Raw genomic sequence first — 19397 nt, 5'->3', positions numbered from 1 at the left:
TGTGAAGGGGCTGAATAACCCAGTCTGTTTGCTGGTATTTATTGGTCATTACTCTATTAGACACAATTGAATCTTCTGATCTTTGCTTTGTTAGATTATAATTTGTGTAGATGATGAAAGAGTTCGAATTGTAACTCATTCCAGGCTTGGGTGCATAAGTAGATGCTTATATACTTCCAGATCCCCTTAAAATTTAACTTATTGTCCTTAGGATCCCACTTAATGTCTTCAGAGGTAAACACATTCTTGTATCCTTCCACTAATGTTCTATATGAATGTTATTCATTTTATGATGAGTTGCCACCACAAATCATGCTGGTATTTTTGGGAATATGATATGGAATTAGAAAATCAGGATTTTTTTTTTTTCGTTTTGAAAAAGCAGCATTTCAGACATATATGCTTGGCCACTCTTGAGCATTGTTTGGTAATATTTGTACAGTGGTGCTATATTTAATTTTTTTTATAATACCTCTGAAGTTGTTTTATGTATTATGAAGTAATGTCTGTCAATAGGATATCTTATAATTAGATAATTCCATGGAACATTTGTTATACCTTGTTTCTGTGTCTAATAATGAGCATGTATGTTTGTATTTGAGATGGAAGGGTATTCTGCTCCCGAGAGATAATTTTGGCTTCTTTAATCTTTATTGGCAGCACCTTTTGCCAACTGACCCACAACTAGTTTGTCTAGTTGACCCCATATATTTGGGATAAGGATTAGATGATAATGATGATGATCCAGGTCCATGAATCCATTGGGAATGTGAGGTGTTTTTAGAAACCAAAATGGAGATGTTATTGCCTTATTCTTAAGATCACTTAGTGTAGGAGACTCTATGAAGGCTGAATTACTTGCTGTACTCCAAGGGCTCTGTCAGGCTAGGGAGATGAATATCAATAATTTGATTGTGGAAGGGGACTCCATGACTATCATTGACTGGCTGGAAAATATGGAGAAAGCAGTATGGGGCTACAGAAATGAAACGAAACAACTCAAGCAACTGATTAGGAGCCTAAAACCAAAGATGCATTGAGTGCCAAGAACAGCTAATGGGATGGCTGACACTCTGGCTAAGCGAGGAGCCACTAGAAATCAATTGTTTTGGGCCTGTTTCTAACTAGTATGCTTTGAAGTAGTAGGGTAGTAATTGCTATCCTAGCTATGGCATGCATGTACTTGTTATTTGCTGATCTATTAATAATTTTTTAACAGTAAATCATCAAAAAAATTGATGATGATCCACAGCTGGCTTGCCCTTGGGTCATCACTTGTCTCTATGCTTTTATTACATAAACCAATTGAAATCCTTTATGAACACTTTTTCTAGGCATTACTTTGCATGCCAAAGCCATAAATAAAGACCAGATGAGAAAATGGGCAAGCACAATCATGATCTTTTGACATCTCTCTAGTTGAATGCTATACTTAGGTCATCATATGGGGATGGCAACATGAATCCTGTTTCACCATTTCCATCCTGTTAACGCCAGATCCATTGTTAAATTATGGGCACTTAAGTCATTTCTAACTACTTCAACCCATGTCCTTTTTGGTCTACCCCTAGCCCTTCTAGCCCTCCAGGTCTCCAACTTGCAATAGATCACTTCTTCTTACGAGTGCTGTTGTTGATCTTATATGCACATGATCAAACCATCTTAGTCTACTTTCTCTCATTTTATCACCTATTTGGAGCTACTTCTAGGTTCTTTTGAATGTTTTACTTAGGTACAAAGTTGATGTTGTATAGTCCTTAATGTCATTGTTTCTAAATGTTTTTTCTACTTTGATTTTGTTTTCTGATATCTTGTTGTGTGAATGATTTCATTTTGGTATTGTGTTATATTAATGCTTTTAAACTTTGTGACTCCATTAGTTTCTTATAAGTTTTAGGTATGTAATTTACGTATATGTTCTGCTCATATTTTATCTATTGATGCAGGGAATGCAGGGCAAGGTTTTACTCCGCATGTCATTACTGTAGCTGCTGGAGAAGTATGCACTCTTACTCATTCCTTAATGCAATATTGGTCTATACATATGCAGTTAATTCTGAATCTTGAGAGCTAATTATGGTTCTATGACATCAAAATCCTTAAAATAGATGGACATAGTGGTCAACTCTGAATCTTGAGAACTACTTATGGTTTTATGACATCAAAATCCTTAAAAGAAGATATTTATCTTCTTACAGAATGTGAATAATTCACTAATATTTTATATTTCTTATCTTTTCACCGATAAGAAAAAAAAATCTTATGTTTCCTGGTGAATGATTGACAATGCTAACCTCTGTTAATAGTCGAATATTCTGATTTTTGACATATTTTAATGGTGACCTGACATACAATGTCAAATTGTCTACTTTGTCCTTGCATGTTTCCAATTGTTCCACTTTTCCTTCCTCATTGAAAAGTGCAACCTTTAATGGCTGGAAATGACATTAAAAAAAAGAATCCTTTAATGGCTGGAAAAGAACACAAGGATAGCTCCATTATTGCATGGAATGGACATGGCAATCAGAATCTGATGCATGTGCAGGAGTCTTATTAAGATTAAAAGTGAGGACCATTGATTAGAAGAGGTTGTTAGATTAATGAAGTACCTTGATGTTGTATCTCTCCTTGATAGAGAACCTAACAAAAGGATTTAGGCTTTTGGTTCTTTCTTTTGAAATATAATCTATTTGGGTCTTTGGTTCTAGTGGATTCTTCTCTTGTGCCTCCTTCAACCCTCTTTGCCTCCCTCCCTCCCTTCCTCAAGGTGTTTCCTTTTAAGGAAATTTGGTCAGGCCCAGCGGCCCAGCCCCACCCAAAATAAGGGCTTTTTTCTACATATGTTTCTATTGAAATTAATACTTGTGAGGTGCTTTAGAGAAGAAGGCCCGCTTAGCCCCTTTCTCCTCATGGATGTATCCTTTGTAAGATGAATAGTAAAACTAACTTCCATTTACTAATCTGTTGCCCTTTTGTCTCTAGAATTTGGGAGCATTTCCTCTTTATTTGGTGTGAGGTGGTTACCTCAGGTGGATGTTGAAAGCTTGTTTAAGATCCAAATTCTCCACCCCACCCAAGGAGAAGAGTAAGATCATGTACAAGAGAAAAGCTACTCTTTGGACAATACGGGAAAAAAAGCAACTTCAGAATATTTGAAGAAAAAGCACAACCTGTGGGCAGGTGATCGATCTAATCATCTAATTTCAATGTGAGTGGTGCACTAGCTTGGATGATATATTGAGGGGATGACAGCAACCTTCCTCATCCATATCTGAAGTTACAGTCCATCAAGGTTGGTAACCACAGGCAATAGGCTTAAAGTCGAGCTCAACATTGACATGTGCAATCTCGGTAATCCTAGAAACTCAGGAAACTGGAGGAATTTTTAGAAACTCTTAAGGTGAGATCTTAAGAATATAGACTGGTCCTATTGGATATGGTAATCCCATTTTTTTTTTGATCAATAACAATGAAATTTTATTAATGATATAGAAAACCAGAGTTACAAGGGAAGGAACTAAAAAGTCTTAACTCCCAGCTACCCAAGGAACATCCTGACCATGTAGCAATTACAAAACAGCCCAAAATATAGTGTTTCTGTTTACCCCTTGCCCAGCTAGACCATCTGCCAATGCGTTTGCACTTCTCTTTATCCATGTACAATGAATTTCCATGTCCTTGGTGAGCCACTTGAACTTCCTTTTTTCATTGCTGTATTTCCAAAGCATAGAACTGTCCTCTTTTAGCCAATTCACCACAGTTTCAGAATCACCTTCTATAATCAACTTTTTGATATTCATTTCCTTGACCCTTTGTATCCCTTCAATAGCTCCTAAAATCTTAGCCCTCAAGGAGTCTCCCACCCCAATCGGACCAGAGTACATGGCTAACAAATTCCTTGTTTCATCCCTTATCACTCCCCCTACTCTGGAAGGCCCTGCGTTTCCTATGCTGCTACCATCAAAGTTCAGTTTGATAAACCCATGAGGTGGAGGAGTCCAACAAGAGTTTAAAATCTTTCTACTTGAGCCTGGATCTGCAATCTCCTTCCAATTCCTTATCAGCTCATCAACTGAGAACACTTTGAATAATTCCAATGTTCTCAACCAATGTACCATCCTAATGTGGATAATCTCCATGATTTCTTCCACACTTCTCTCTTTATTTGAGAATATCCTTGAGTTCCTCTCTTCCCAAACAGTCTAACATACCGCAACTCTACCACACCTCCACATGGTCTTAGCCCTTTTAGTTGGCCAATTAGGCATGGAAGTAAATAAGCTTGGCACATTCAAAGGGGGAATCCACCTGCACCCTAACAGAGAAGTAAACCATACCCAAATAACTTTAACAAACTGACAAGAAATTAGTAAATGGTATCCAGACTCACCATCGGATTTACAAAGATCACACCAGTGAGGAGACAAGCAACTGTTGGGTCTTTTACTTTGGAATAGATCCTCTGTATTAACTCTTTCCAGAAAAGCTTCCCAACAAAAACTCCGAACCTTTGGAGGTATAGGTCGACACCACACTTCTTTAACAGGGAAAGATGATCCAACAGGAGGAGAGGGTAACGGTGCTTTGAAGGAGGCACAAGTGTAGGAACCCGAGGGAGTGAGTGTCCAAATTCTGCTATTTGTCTTAGAAGGCTCAATGAAGACCCCTTCAAGAATGGATAGTAAGGCTAAAGTGCAGGCTAACTCTGTGTCTCTGACATCTCTTCTTAGACTTAAATTCCATCCAAACCTAGAAGGTGAATTAGAAGGAACAAGAAAGGAGGAGACTGGTTCATTTTTGAGGGTAGAAATAGTGAAAAGGCCTGGAAATTGATCTTTCACAGAGGAATCCCCAACCCAAACATGTTCCCAAAACTTAATGAGGTTACTTGAGTGCAAGTCATACCTGATCCATGGAGAGAACAAGGGCAAGATGGCTTGAATAGCTTTCCAATGAGAAGTTGTAGTTCTAGCTAGAATTCCTGAATCCCATCCATTATCTGCTAGCCCATGTATACTTCCCACTATCTTAACCCACAGTCTTTCTTTCTCCAATGAGAATCTCCACAGCCATTTCCCTAGTAATGCTAGGTTCCTAGTCCTAATGTTCCCAATTCCCAAACTTCCCTCCTTTTTACCCCTACAGACCACCTCCCACTTAACCCTATGGTCCTTCTTCTCCTCCCCTGGCTCCCACAGGAAACCCCTCATTAGTTTTTCCAACCTATTGGCCACCTTAACCGGGATCCTAAAGACTGACAAAAAATATACAGGAAGGTTAGCTAGAGTAGACCTGATTAAGGTGATTCTCCCTCCAAGATACGGTAATCCCATTCATGCTCAATTTTTCTTTTTCATACGAGGGGATAGGATTGGCTGTCATTGAGATATTTGGAGCTTGAAGTAGAAAGGGATTCTACGGTTGTAGTTGGCTGGCTGTGGGGTGATAGGTCAGTTCCCTGGATTTATTCCCACTGCAGTGGGGAGGCAAGATCTCTGCCATCTAGTTTGAAAGGCTGATTAAATAGATTGCTAGGAGTGCAAACTCCAAGGCTGACCTTCTTGTGATAGAATGGAGCTTTCTATTTGGTTTTGTTACTGTAATTTTGATCTTGTTAGCTAAGTCAAGCTAACCATGACTTATTCTCATTAATAAAAGTTCTGCTGACTTGTTATTGATAAAAAAAGCCATAAGTACCTTTTCTTTTTTCTTTTCTGCTTTTCGTTTTGTTTGGCATCTCGAGCATGCTAAGCCAAATTAAGTGATAGTGACCAAGGTTTCAAAATGTCTTTTGAGGATGGTCAATTTTTTCGCAATTGCTGTAACTGACCATGTTGGGTAGCAACTCCATTGTTTGACTTCCATGTCTAAAGTTCTGAGACTTCATCATATATGCATACAGGATGAACAAAAGATTCTTGAAACTTATTTGAATGTTTTCAGTTTTTTCACATTATTTGGTCCCAGTCTACTTAAATTCCTTTGTTGAATCAATAAATACCTTAGATGTTACTTCTCATCCTGTCATGTCACCATGTTTGTTTTTGATCTTATTTTGACATTTTTACTTGCCAATAATGGGTATTTCCACAGGTCAGACAATGGAGTTAGTTATGTCTTTATATAAAACTTCCTAACACATGGATTCATTCATTAGGACGTGGCCCAGAAGATCATGTCATTCATGCAACAACACAGGCGTGCCATCTGCATTCTTTCGGCATCTGGTTCAATTTCTAATGCATCTCTCCGCCAGCCAGCTACATTGGGGGGCAATGTGACATATGAGGTAAACTATGTGTGGAAGGTTTTTACTTTGCTGCAAGATCATTTACATGGAGTAACTTTGGATAATGTATTTGTAGCCTTCGGATTTTGTGTTTTCATTTCTCTTTAGTTGAATCTGCTTGTTGGTTCTTGTCCCTGCTTATGCGCTCATGGAAGTCTGTTCAGGACATTCAACAGCTTCCTGTTTACAAACTAAACAAGATGTTTAAATGCATTGTAAGTGAATTTTAAGTTAATAATGTCAGGTTATTTTGTGTTTACTTCAGCTTATCCACTCACCTCCCAAAAAAGTGAGTTTTCCCTTTCAAAATGCATGTGGAAACTTGTTATTGCTGTCAGATGGCTTGTGGAATTGGTAAAATATGTTGTTTGAACAAAGGTATAGGAGGCTATGTAGCTGTTGAATTCCAAGTCAAGGGAATTTGATGTACAATTGTATGTTTAACTTGGAAGTCTGCTTGTCACTATACCAGGTAATATGTTCTGAAGAATACAGAATAATGTGGCAATTTCTATACACATAAAAATCTAGTCTGATTTGGGAAATAGTATTCCTCTTCAGTGGTGATGATATGTTTGGGAAGCCCAATAAAAAATGATATATCTAGGACAGGCATGGCAAATGGCTCTTAATTTCTTCAAAAGGAAGGATATGAAAAATGACATTTTTTTTTTAATGGGTAGGTAAAATTACTTTGACTTGTTCTATGAGTGGCAGGCCACTTTTTTATTGATAACAGTTCAAACAAATTTTATTGCAAAATTATGGTTGGAGATTTGCTTAATCATTTTTTTAAAAGGTTATGTATATTGATATAAAACACAAAAAGGTATTTTTTGAGAGCTGACAGGGTGGACATTTTTAGAGGATGGAGGGTTGAAAGTATGATACAATAGTAACGACTGTAACGTATCTGCAATTTGCTGATGATAAATTATTTGAACACCTTTCAAAGTTGAAGATTAATTTTGAGAAGAGTTGCGTGGCTGGGATAAATTTAAGAGATGAGTTGAATTCAATAGCTGAATCTCTAGGTTGCTTCACAACTTCTTAGCCAATGAAATACTTATGTTTGCCTTTAGGAGATAACCCTTGAGAAAGTAGGTTTTGGAGCCCAATTGTAGAAAGGTGTGCAAAGAGATTGGCAGGTTGGAAGAGATATTACATCTCTTGGGGGGGGGGATAACCTTGATAAAATCCACCTTAGCAAACTTCCCAAGTTACTACCTTTCAATTTTAGGATTCCGCAAAGGGAGGTTCTGAAATTAGAGAGGATTATGAGTAGACCTGTTCACAGGCCAGGTTTGGGCTGGGCTCTACCTCTTATCAACATAGTATGTCTATGCCTAAGCTCAAGTCTGGCCCGACCATCGGGCCTAGATCTTGAGTCTATGCCTGAGCTTGGCCCTTATAAAAAGCCCGAAGCTTGAGCCCAAGCCCAAAGATTGGATAGTAGGTAAAAAGCATCAACTTGAGTAAGGAAAACTAAGCATTATATTTTTCTGGGGAAAACCCATTTAAGAGTCAATTCTTGCATGCTTTCCTCCAATATATATATATATATATTGAGAAATCTCGAGCTTGGATTGAAAAGTAGTTAGGCCTGGTTCTTAGAACTTGAGCCTGAGCTTGTGGGCCAAAAACCATGTCCAAGCCCGATAAAGAACATGCCACATTGGGCTAGCCTGTCGGGCTACTTAGCCCACGAATAGGTCTAATTATGAGGGATTTCTTGTGGGAGCCTAGTGAAGTGAGGAAGGATCATTTGGTTAAATGGATTTGGGGGGGGGGGTTGGGCATAGGTAATATTAGTGTTTTAAAAGCACAAGATGCAGGGGCCATTTTGCACCTGAGGTGCAAGCGGGGCATGTGCCTTTTCGAAGCAAGGCGCAAAAAATACAAAAATAATGCAAAAAATAAAAAAATGTCAGAAAATGCCAAAAAATTCAAAAAAAAAAACGCAATAAAAATATAAACTCAAATTCTAAAATAAATGTTTTAAAGAACCTATTATCTAAAATTAAAATACATAAACATAACATGTAAAGCGTATTCAAATGAAAATTTAAAAATAAAATCAATCACAAAACATTTTCAAGCATGTAAAACCCACAATCTCTTTTTTTCCTCAATTGCATTACTTAAAGTAGCTAATGTGATGTAAAACATATTACATTCCTGATTCTACGAGCCACCTTTGTACCACGCCCCTCAAGGCAAGCCCAAACAAGTCCATGTTAGGGTCTTAAATTCTTAGTTCTCACACAAAAATAATGATTTTATAATTTTAATTGCTTTTTAAAAAGTTATTTTATTAGGATGAATGAATGAACAACATTAGAAAAGCGTGGAATTTTCAAAAGGCACACACCTGGGCTGAGGCGCATGCCTAGGCGCACCAGGCATGCGCCTTTTGAAAGGGCCGTGCCTAGGACCTAGGTGAGATGCATACCCTAAAATGCGCCTTGCCTGTAGGCCTAGTCACGTCTTTTAAATCACTAGGTAATATAGGGAAGATAAATATAGCTTTGTTGGGTAAATGGTTGTGGAGGTGGCTATTGGAGAGGGATAGATAATGGCATTTGGTAGTTGAAAGTGTACATAGGCAGATTGGCAATGGTTGGGAATTTGGGATGCTAGTGTATCTTAGCGGGTTACATTGGCTTCTCCTTGGAAGGTTGTACTTGGAATTCTTCCTCAGTTTTAAAGCCTTATCAGATATGATACGTTTGCTGGAGATAAAATAATTTGCTAGGAAGATGCTTGCATTGGCAACTCTGCTCTTAAAGACCACTTTCTGTCCTTGTATTCCCTTCATTCAAAAAGAACATATTCAAAGGTTTGTTTCCTTCTCCCCATTGACTGTTATTAGTTGGGATTTGGGCTTTAGAAGAGATTTGAGAGATATGAGCTTGATTGGGTTGCCTTGCTGTTAAAATCTTTGGGTTCTATTTTTTTTTAGATCATTTATAACTAGACAGTTGGGTTTGGACTCCTCACCCTAGGGGTATCTTCTCATTTGCTTCCTTTTTCTCTTGTTTTCTATTCCTACCTCTCAACCCTTCCCTTCTAAAGAAATTTGGTCTAGATCCGTCACACCCAAGGTTTGAACTTTTTTGTTGGAAAGTCTTTCTTGGGAAGGTAAATGCTTTGGATAACCTTCAAAAAAGAAGACCCTTTCTTTGCATCTCCCAAACTGGTTTTTACTTTGCAAAGCTAATGGTGAGCTGTTACTACCTTCTAACCTTTTGTCATTTTGTTGCAGGCATTTATTTGGAAAGGCTTTTTGTTTTGTTTGGGTGTAGGTGGAATATGCCTTTGTAGATTAGTGGTTTATTTAACCATGTGACCTTTGTTTATTCTAAGTAGAGGAGTAGAATCTTGTGGAGACATGGTAGTGCTGCTTTAGTTTGGATGGTTTGGGAGGAGAGAAATTCTAGAATCTTCAATGAGAAAGAGATGTGGAGGTAGTTTGGGATTGTATTTTAAATAGGGCTTTATATTGGGCTAAAACTTTGGACATATTTTTCCACCTTTCCTTTGATGATATGAGGTGGAATTCGATTGCTGTACCAAAGAGTAGAAATCTGCAAAGAAAAGAAGAGTTTCTTGTGGAAGAGAAAGAGAAGAGAAGAAGTTGAGAAAGAAAGAGAAGAGAAGAAGTTGAGAAAGAAAGAGAAGAGAAGAAGTTGAGAAAGAAAGAGAGAGCAAATCAGATCTGGCCTTCCTCTCCCATTGGTATTTATACTTTAAGTAAAAAATATGTACGATGACTAATATGCCTCTATAGGGTGGATTACACATAAAACTGCACAAAAAACTTAAAAACATCACTCCAAAGGGTTCCAACAAGAGTGCTGTGGTTTCTACTTATCTAAACAAATAATAAACAAAAACAACTAACGAATTCTGCTCAAAATCTTTAACACTCCCCTTCAAGTTGGGAGTAAATGGCACAAAGGTGTATACCCCTGATGTGGATCTCCTGTCATCTAGACAACCTACCCAGTCTGCATCTGTATAGGACTCCAATTTCAAATTCCCATGATTTGAGAATAGAATTCCTCTGCCTGGATGCTTCTTTAAGTATGCAAGTATCTTATCAATGGCTTCCCAGTGCTAAACCCAAGGAGCATGCATATATTGGCTCACAAAACTAACAACATAGGAAGTGTCTAGGCGTGTCATACATAAATATAGTAGCCAACCTACCATCCTTTGATATCTCCCAACATTCTTAACCAACTCACCATCCAAATTATTAATCATGTGGTTTGAGTGAATAGGAGTATTAGTTGGTTTAACTCCTAGTTTCCCAATTTCTTGCAGTAGGTCCAACACATACTTCCTTTGAGAGATGAATATCCCATGCTTGGATCTTGTAACCTCAATCTCCAAAAAATATTTTAGTTCACCTAGATCATCTATCTCAAATTCCTATTGCAGCTAAAGTTTGAAATTTCGATACATATTGGGCCATACGTATAGTATCGGGGGCTTCCCGATACACCCCTATAGGGGGTGTTTCGTGGTTTAACCTAGTTTAGGGGGTAGATAGGCCTTAAACTGACCCCTCTGAACCAGGTTTAAAAAAACTAAAAAAAATGGAGAAATCAACTTTGGTACAGGTTGATATGCGGACGCCCCTACCGGTGTATCAGCCGTATCAATATTTTGAACCTTGGCTCTAGTGACTTCTTGAGTGCATCAATCTTCCTCATATCATTTCCTATAACAACCATATCATCTACATACACAATTTGTATTGACACAAGTGCTTCTCTCCTCTTTTTTTTTTTATTTTATTTTGATCAATACTTGAAGATTTTTTTGATGAATAATAATAAATTTATTGATTCAGAAACAAATTTAGAGTGAGTTCATACATCATCCCAGCGAGAGGCGCGAGCTGTAGCCCCTCCTTGAATTTTACAAGTAAACTAGGAAAGAAAAACAAGAATCACAACTGAGCCCAAAATAATTCTTCCCTATTTACCCCTTGCTTAGCTAACATATCTGACAAAGTATTTGCTGATCTCCCCACCCACTGTACAGTGATCAACATATTCCTTGTCAACCAACTAAATTTCTTCATTTCATTCTTGTATCTCCACATAGCCTCTTTAGAATTTTTCAACCAACCCACCACCACTTTGGAGTCCTCAATTATTAGTTGTTGTACCCCCAGCTGGTTTGCAAATTGCACCCCTTGTACAACAGCTAAGAGTTCTGCCCTGATGGAGTTCCCAAATCCCAAGGGACCTGAGTAAAGCAACAAAATCTCTCCCTTCGCATTTCTCAAAGCACCCCCCATTCCGGATAAACCTGGATTACCCATGCTACTTCCATCAAAGTTCAACTTTAGTGAGCCTTCGGATGGAGGAGACTAGCTTGTAATTGATTTGTCCTTTAGAGATGAACACCTCGCTACTGATGACCAATTTCTCCAGAGGTCATTAAAGGAGAATTGATGAAAGATTTCCAAGGTCTTTAGCCAATGTATTGCCCTATTTAACACATAGTCTTTCAAATCCTGGCTGCTCCTTTCCTTTTCTTGAAAGATTCTAAGATTTCTTTCTTCCCAAAGAGTCCAAATCAAAGCAGCACGAGCACATCTCCACATAATTCTCCCTATTTTTGTAGGCCAATAAAAGGTAGAATGGTTGAAGAGCATGTGAACTTCTGCTGGTAGACTCCAACTACCCCCAAACAACGAAAGTAGCCAAGCCCAAAGGTCTGCAGAAAAGGGACAAGATATTAATAAATGGTAACAATCCTCACCGTGAGCTCTACAGAGGATACACCAATTAGGAGAAATACAGAGGAAAGGTCTTCTCTTTTATAGGTTATCTAAAGTGTTAACTTTCCCATGGAATACTTCCCAACAAAATGCCATAATTTTTGGGGGAACTGGCCTACACCAAATTTCTTTTGACGAAAAGGGTTGGTGAGTAGAAAGTTGAGAGATGGACTTGAAGAAAGAAGCACAAGTGAAGGTTCCATTGGGTCTAGGAGTCCAAACTCTCTTATCTGGCTTGGAGGGATCCAAACAAACCTGATTAAGACAACCAAGCAAAGCAGAAAGAGAATCAATTTCATCATCCCTAAGACCTCTACGAAACCCAAAATCCCAAGTAGGATCTAAGGGTGTTCCCAAAGGTGGGACAAATTTTGAGACCACATCTTTTTTGTACAAAGAAATAGCAAAAGCGAAGGGAACAAATCCTTTAACGGTGTGTCTCCTACCCAAATATCCTCCCAAAAAAGGACAGAGTTGCCAGAACAAACTTCATACCTGATATAATTGAGGAATTGAGGAAGGGTGTTGTGAATAGCCTTCCAAGGTGCTGCTAGGTTAGCTTGCCTCGATACACCAGCATCCCATCCATTCTCTGACCTCCCATGAATGCTTCCCACCACCTCATGCCACAATCTCTCTTTCCAAAGGCCATTGCCATAACCATTTCCCTAACAGGGTTTGATTTTTTCTAGTTACCCTCCCAAGTTCCAAACCCCCCTCTTCTTTACTTTTGCACACAATTTCCCAATTAACCAAGTGATCATTTTTTTCTTGTCCTGGCTCCATAAGAAATCTCTCATCAACTTCTCCAGTTTCCTAGCTTCCCTAACTGGTATCCTAAAAACAGACAAATAATAGGTAGGTAAGTTAGCCAAGGTAGCTCTTATTAGGGTAATTCTCCCTCCTAAAGAGATATAATTCCTCTTCCATGAGGCTAATCTCTTCTCAAACTTTTCTATCACTGGGGTCCAAAATCTACTCTCCCTAGGATTTGCCTCTAAAGGAAGCCCTAAATATGACATAGGCCAAACAAAAGTGGAACATTCAAGACACTCTGCAATAGCCTCGACCTCCCCTACTTCCAAATTTATACCCACTATGCAGCTCTTTTCTAGATTTATTCTAAAGTTAGAGATACTTTCAAAACCTTTTATTAGCTCCTTTAGGTTTGCTACCTTTTTGCTAAGACCTCCTTCACAAAAGATCATTAGGTCATCTGCAAACTGAAGGTGGGTGACGGGAACTTGGTGTCTGCCTATTCTCCAACCCCTAATGGCATCTTCTCTGTCAGCCTTAGTAATGATCCTACTAATCACATCAGCTACTAAGGTAAAAAGGAAGGGTGAGAGTGGATCCCCTTGCCTGACACCCCTGCAAGCTGGAAAAGTCCCTCACCATACCATTTACCAGAATAGAGTAGTGACAAGTACTAACACACTCAAAGATTCAATTACACTTGTCCCCAAACCCACAATTTTGCATAACCTCTAATAGAAACTTCCAGTCCACCAAATCATAGGCCTTTTCAAGATCCAATTTACAAATGAATCCTCTCTTACTAGACCTTTTCATTTCCTCCACACACTCATTCGCAATTAAGATCTGATCTGTTATTTGTCGCCCTTGAATGAAAGCCCCCTGTGTTTCACTAATGATAGGGGGGAGGACTATTTTGATCCTCAATGAGAGCACTTTAGCCAGAATTTTATAGATGCTTGTCACCAAACTAATAGGCCTAAAATCTTTTGGGCGGTTGGCATCAATCTTCTTAGGTATCAGGGCTAAAAAGGTGGCATTAATTTGAGGGCTTATAGTGTGATTGTCTGCAAATTCCTTAAAAACTTCAACTAATCCTCTTTCACCACCTCCCAACAGTCTTGATAAAAGCCCATCGTAAAACCATCTGGACCTGGAGCCTTGGATCTATCCATTAGAAAAACAACTTTCTTAATCTCTTCTTCCTCGAAATCCCTTTTCAGCCACCTTGCCACTTCATCCTCAACTCTTGGCCAATCCACCCTTTCTATGACTGCTCTCTCACTCAAAGGTCTTTTATAAATCGATTTGAAGTGGTCCACAAATTTTCTGGCTGTCATCCTGGTTGGTAATTACCTCCTCTCCTATCTCTAGCTTGGTCACAAGATTCTTTCTTCGTCTCCCATTTGCCAAATCATGGAAGAATCTAGTGTTCCCATCGCCTTCCTTAATCCACTTGTGTCTAGATTTTTGTCTCCAACTGATTTCTTCCCTCAATAACACTTCTTCCAAATCCTTTTTCGATTGTCTCCTTAACACTCTGTCCTCCTCGGTCAGCCCATTTTGAGATTCCTTTACATCCAAGTTCTCTATGCGAGAAATTAAGCACAGTTTTTGCTCCTCAATTCTACCAAACTGATCTCTATTCCACTCTTTTATTTTGGCTCTCAGGCTTTTTAATTTCTTATGGAACTTGATCCCCTTCCATCTTACCCCCCTCTCCTCCTCACCCCACCATTCCTTCACTTTTTTCACAAAATCTGGATGGGTGAGCCACATATTTTCGAATCTAAAAGGTTTGGGTCCTATAGAAAATGACTCAGTACCTATTTGGATAGGACAGTGATCGGAGGTGACCCTGGGTAACGCTTTAGCAACCAAGTTTTCTAAACTATTCTCCCAGGCAAGGTTAAATAAGAATTCGTCCAGCTTCAAACACAAAGGGGTTTCCTGAAGGTTGGACCAAGTGTAACTGGCTTGCAGCAGAGGTATTTCCTTCAATTCACATTCTTCAATAAAACCATTAAATTTTCTCATGCTTTTTGAAATTACCTGTTGGGGATTACTGGTTTCATCAGAAAATCTAATGACATTAAAGTCCCCGCCCAGGCACCAAGGACCATCCCATAGCCCCTTTATTGCATATAGTTCCTTCCACATCTCATTCCTCTCTCTATAGGAATTAAGGCCATAAACATTGGTTAAGACCCATACACACCCATTCTCTACATTCTTACACTTAATGGAAACTGAGAATCTGCCTATCAATTCTTCCACTACTTCCACCACATCCTCCCTCCACAGTGTTACAATCCCCCCTGAGGCTCCCCAAGAAGGAGACAAGCTCCAACCTAAACCTCTAGATCTCCAAAAACTCCTCACCCATCTCCCATCTAATTCCATCATTTTGGATTCTTGTAACAGCACAATATCGGGTTTTTCCCTCCGGAGTAGGTCTTTGGTCACCCTTCTCTTTCTTGCACTCCCTAACCCTCTTACATTCCAGCTAATAATTTTCATCGAGACAACATAGCAAAAAACCCATGAAAAGGCCATAGTCTCCTCATTTTAGTTCCTTCCTCCTATCCCCTCTACCACTAAATTCTAAATCCCCCTCAATGTTTGAAATTAGCCTTTCCACTTTAGATCTTTTTTTCTTATTTGTTCCTTTTTTCCCCACCTTCTTAATATAACAATCATCCTTTTTCTTTTCTCCATCCTTTCCAGCCAATGTCTGAGGAAGAATTTGACCTTGCTCACACTTATTTTGGCTACAACATCTTTCTAAGAGTCTTTCCTTTTTTTTTTCTTCCATCATTGTACAAATCATCTCCCAAATTTTGTCTGCCTCCCCCTTACTACTTCCTTCCAACACCCTCTCTCCTTCTTCCACTATCACCCTCTCTCTTGCATCAGAACCTCCTGGATGGGAAGCTGGGATATCTGTTACAGGCATAGCAAACAAGTCAGTACCTATAAAAGAATTGACACCCATACCTGGTAGGACGGGGGTAGGACTAGAAACACTGGAATTGAAGTGCTGACAAGCGGCAAATGGTTTTAAGGCCTTTCCCTTTTTTGGACAAGGTTGTGAAGTAGACATAGTGAAAGAATCACTTTCTGACGACCTACCCACTTGGAAAACCTTTCTGTGTTTCCGACACTGGAATACCCACATCCATCCTCATGGCCGATTCTTGTCCCTCTCCACCAACATCCTGTAATTCATTAGACTCAGGGTCAGCTCCCTCGACGAAGGGAGGAGGAGTTTTCACAACTTTAGAACCATTTTCTTCACCATTTCTAGTCTTCCCGCCACCTACCTCTTCAGTCTCTTCCTCTAAAAACAACAGCTCTGTATGCAAACTTTCTATTTCAAGTAACTCATTATTTCTTTTCGGAGGCAGACTTCCCAAACTTAACGTTTCGTCTCTATCAGAATCGTAACTGCTGTTTTGTTCACACAACCAATCTTCAGACCCTGTTCTGTTCAAATCACTAGGCTTCATGTATCTCGGGTTGCGCCTATCTGGTGAAAGACGGTTCGCCAGGTTGGATGGAACCCATTGTAGAGAGCCTCGAGACTGAGAGTCTTGAGATTTTGCACCTGATCTGTTCGATCGAAAGGAGGGAGTCGGGGTAGAAGAAGATAGACACTTAGTCTCGTCTATCAGCTCATCCCTCCTCCCAGTCACGTGCTTACTTAAAGTGTCCCTCGGCCCAACTGTCTTGTAATGGGCCTTGGGCTCAAGATTATAGGAACCCAACTTTGAGACCTTTACTTGAGTTGCCTTCTCCAGCCCACCACAAAAGGGACCCACTCGATTGGGCCCATTTTCTAATTCTTTTCGTCCCACGTGACCTCTTAAAAAGTCACGCCCCCCTGTTTATTGGTCGAGCCAGCAACCTTCTCTGTCTGAGGTTGCTTGTTCAGCCCTCTCCCTTTCGCCAATGGTAAGTTTTTGTCTGTTTCCCCTGACACCACCTGCGCAAAGGATCTGCCATTTGTCATATCCTTATCTTGCTTTCTCCAGGTTTGACCTTCCAACTGCCCCAAAACTTTTTGGCTTCCCAGAACTTGTTGGCCCTTTTTAGTGAAACATTCCTTCTCATTTGAATTACCCAATCTCACAGGTCCACGTAGTGCTTCTTCTTCCTCCTTCTTCTCCCCTCCTACCATACGAGCCTCCTTCCACAGCCCTGCTTCAATGGAGGAAGCTAACCACACAGAGACAAAGCTCCCCTCTGTTCGTACCTCTATCTTTCGTGGAATGTCTTCTGGCTTCACACCACTTAACAGGATTGCTACTGAGTAAAGATCACCCCAGAAAGCTCCTTTCAGGATTCCTCCACACAATACAGTTATAGACTCTGCTATTTCTTGTTTCCATAGATGAAATGGCAAGCCTATTACATGCACCACCACACCATCTTCGACAAAAAAATCCTTGGAGTTGGATGTTGGATTCCATTTAAAGACTGTGAATGATCCGAAGTCAGCCTGAACATTGATAGCTAATATTTTCAAATCATTCTCTAATGGATCTAGGATGGCTTTACAGCTATCAAAGGGGGTTACTATGAAGACACTCTTCAGCTTCAACCTGGTTGCCAGTAAATCAGCTATCCTCTTCCAATCATTAACCTTTTCCTTAGCTTGTATCACAAACTTACTATCCCACTCCTCTCTCTCTAGACCTCCCACCATTCTGCATTGGCCTTTTGTTTTTGCCATGACCACTGGCCCTTGTTCTACCCTGCTGTTGCTGAGATATGCCTTCTCCTCCCTTATGGAGGCTTTTTTATCATTTGCTACTCTTTGGACTAAGAACTCTTTGAGCAACCAGTCAACTTCCCCCCAACCTTGGTTCTGTTTTCCTGCTGGTAGACACACCAGTTGCCTTCGTCCCTTATCAAAAAGTTCAGCCAAAGGTATGAAGAAACCTTTTCTATTCCTCTTACATTCAACAACATATCTTCTCCCTTCTAATGTACTAAAATCCTGCCAGTTTATCTGCTTACCTTTTGAACAGGCTCCAGCTATGAACTCTCTTAGCCACTCGATCACTTCTAATCCTTCCAGCAATACTATACCCTTTTTCGCTTCCCTTACCTTCAGGCTTACCTTCCCCTTGATTCTCATCTCTTCGAACATGAGATTTTTTGCTTCTATCTTCAAGGATCTTCTCCACTGACCTGCCTGCACGAACTCCATTGTTCCTCTCTCCAGTCAGTGGAGCCCTTCTCCAACACAAGCTCAGAAAAATCTAATGATCACTCACGAACTCCATTCAACCAAAATTCTTCCTAAACTAAGGATCTCTGTAAGTTTTTTTCAATAACACATTAAGATTCATTAAAAGAGAATAATATTACAAAGGAGAGGAGCTAAAATTTCTTAACTCCCCAAGACAATCAAACATACACCCAAGAAAAAAAAGAGTTACAACTAAGCCCAAAACACAGAACTCCTATTTACCCCTTGCCTCGCTAAGCCATCTGCAAATGAATTTGCACTTTTCTTTACCCATTTGCATTGAACTTCCATGTCCTTAGTAAACCATTTAAATTTCCTCTTCTCATTGTTGTAGTTCCAAAGCCTAGAGGTATCTTCATTTTACTAATTCACTATAGTTTCAGAGTCTCCTTCTATGATTAGTTTATTAACATTCAGATCTTTAGCCCTTTGTACTCCTTCCATAGCTGCTAGTATATCTGCGTTCAGGGAGTCTCCCACTCCAATTGGGCCAGAGTACAAGGCTATTATAAACCCTTTTTCATCCCTTAGTACTCCCCATATTCTGGAGGGCTTTGGATTGCCCATATTGCTTCCTAATTGAAGCTGAATTTGCAATTTCCTTCCACTTTCTTAGCAAATCATCCACTGAGAAATCTGCAAACATATCCAGAATTTTCAGTCTTTGAATTACCCTTACGTGAGTCACCTGTAGAATTGCTTCCATGCTTCTTTCCTTTTCTGAGAAAATCCTTAAATTTCTTTCCTCCCAAATAGTCTAGTATATGGTTGCCCTAACGCATCTCCACATAATCCCCACCCTTTTTGTTGGCCGATCGGAGGGAAGTAAACAAAGCTTTGCACATTCATTGGAGAATTCCACCTGCACCCAAACAAAGAAGCAAACCATTCCCAAATATATTTTGCAAATTGATAGGAGATTAGTAAGTGAACACTAGACTCACCATCAGCTTTACAGAGGACACATCGGTGAGGAGACAAACATCTATTGGGTTTTTTTCTTTAAAGCAAATCACATGTGTTAATTCTTTTCAGAAAGGCTTCCTAGTTGAAACTCCCAACCTTCGGAGGAATAGGTTCACACCACACCTCTTTGACAGGGAAAGACAAACCAAAAGTAACCACTGGTTGTGCTAGGGCTTTAAAGAAAGAAGAAACAATAAAGGAACCCGAAGGAGAGAGGGTCCAAATTCTACTATCTACCTTTGTTGGTTCCAAAAAACCCCCTCAAGGATGGATAATAGAGACAAAGTACTCTCCAATTTTGAATCCAAGTTCCAACAAAAACCAGAAGC

The 19397-nt window shown here is 39.6% G+C and overlaps 1 protein-coding gene across 1 annotated transcript in view; it reads left to right on the top strand.

Annotated features, from left to right (window-relative positions):
- The window catches only part of LOC104610073 (AT hook motif DNA-binding family protein), a 36055-nt gene that overhangs the window by 3362 nt on the left and 13296 nt on the right, over window positions 1–19397 (top strand). Inside the window, exons 2-3 of the mRNA XM_010276540.3 lie at window positions 1947–1999; window positions 6158–6289. Coding sequence (XP_010274842.1) covers window positions 1947–1999; window positions 6158–6289 — 185 coding nt within the window. The remainder of the gene's footprint in view (window positions 1–1946; window positions 2000–6157; window positions 6290–19397) is intronic.

The sequence above is a fragment of the Nelumbo nucifera genome, chromosome 1 (assembly GCF_055504915.1).
Source record: "Nelumbo nucifera cultivar China Antique chromosome 1, China Antique-T2T, whole genome shotgun sequence".
In the NCBI taxonomy this organism is placed as follows: domain Eukaryota; kingdom Viridiplantae; phylum Streptophyta; class Magnoliopsida; order Proteales; family Nelumbonaceae; genus Nelumbo; species Nelumbo nucifera.
This window is presented reverse-complemented; position numbering and strand designations above follow the sequence as displayed.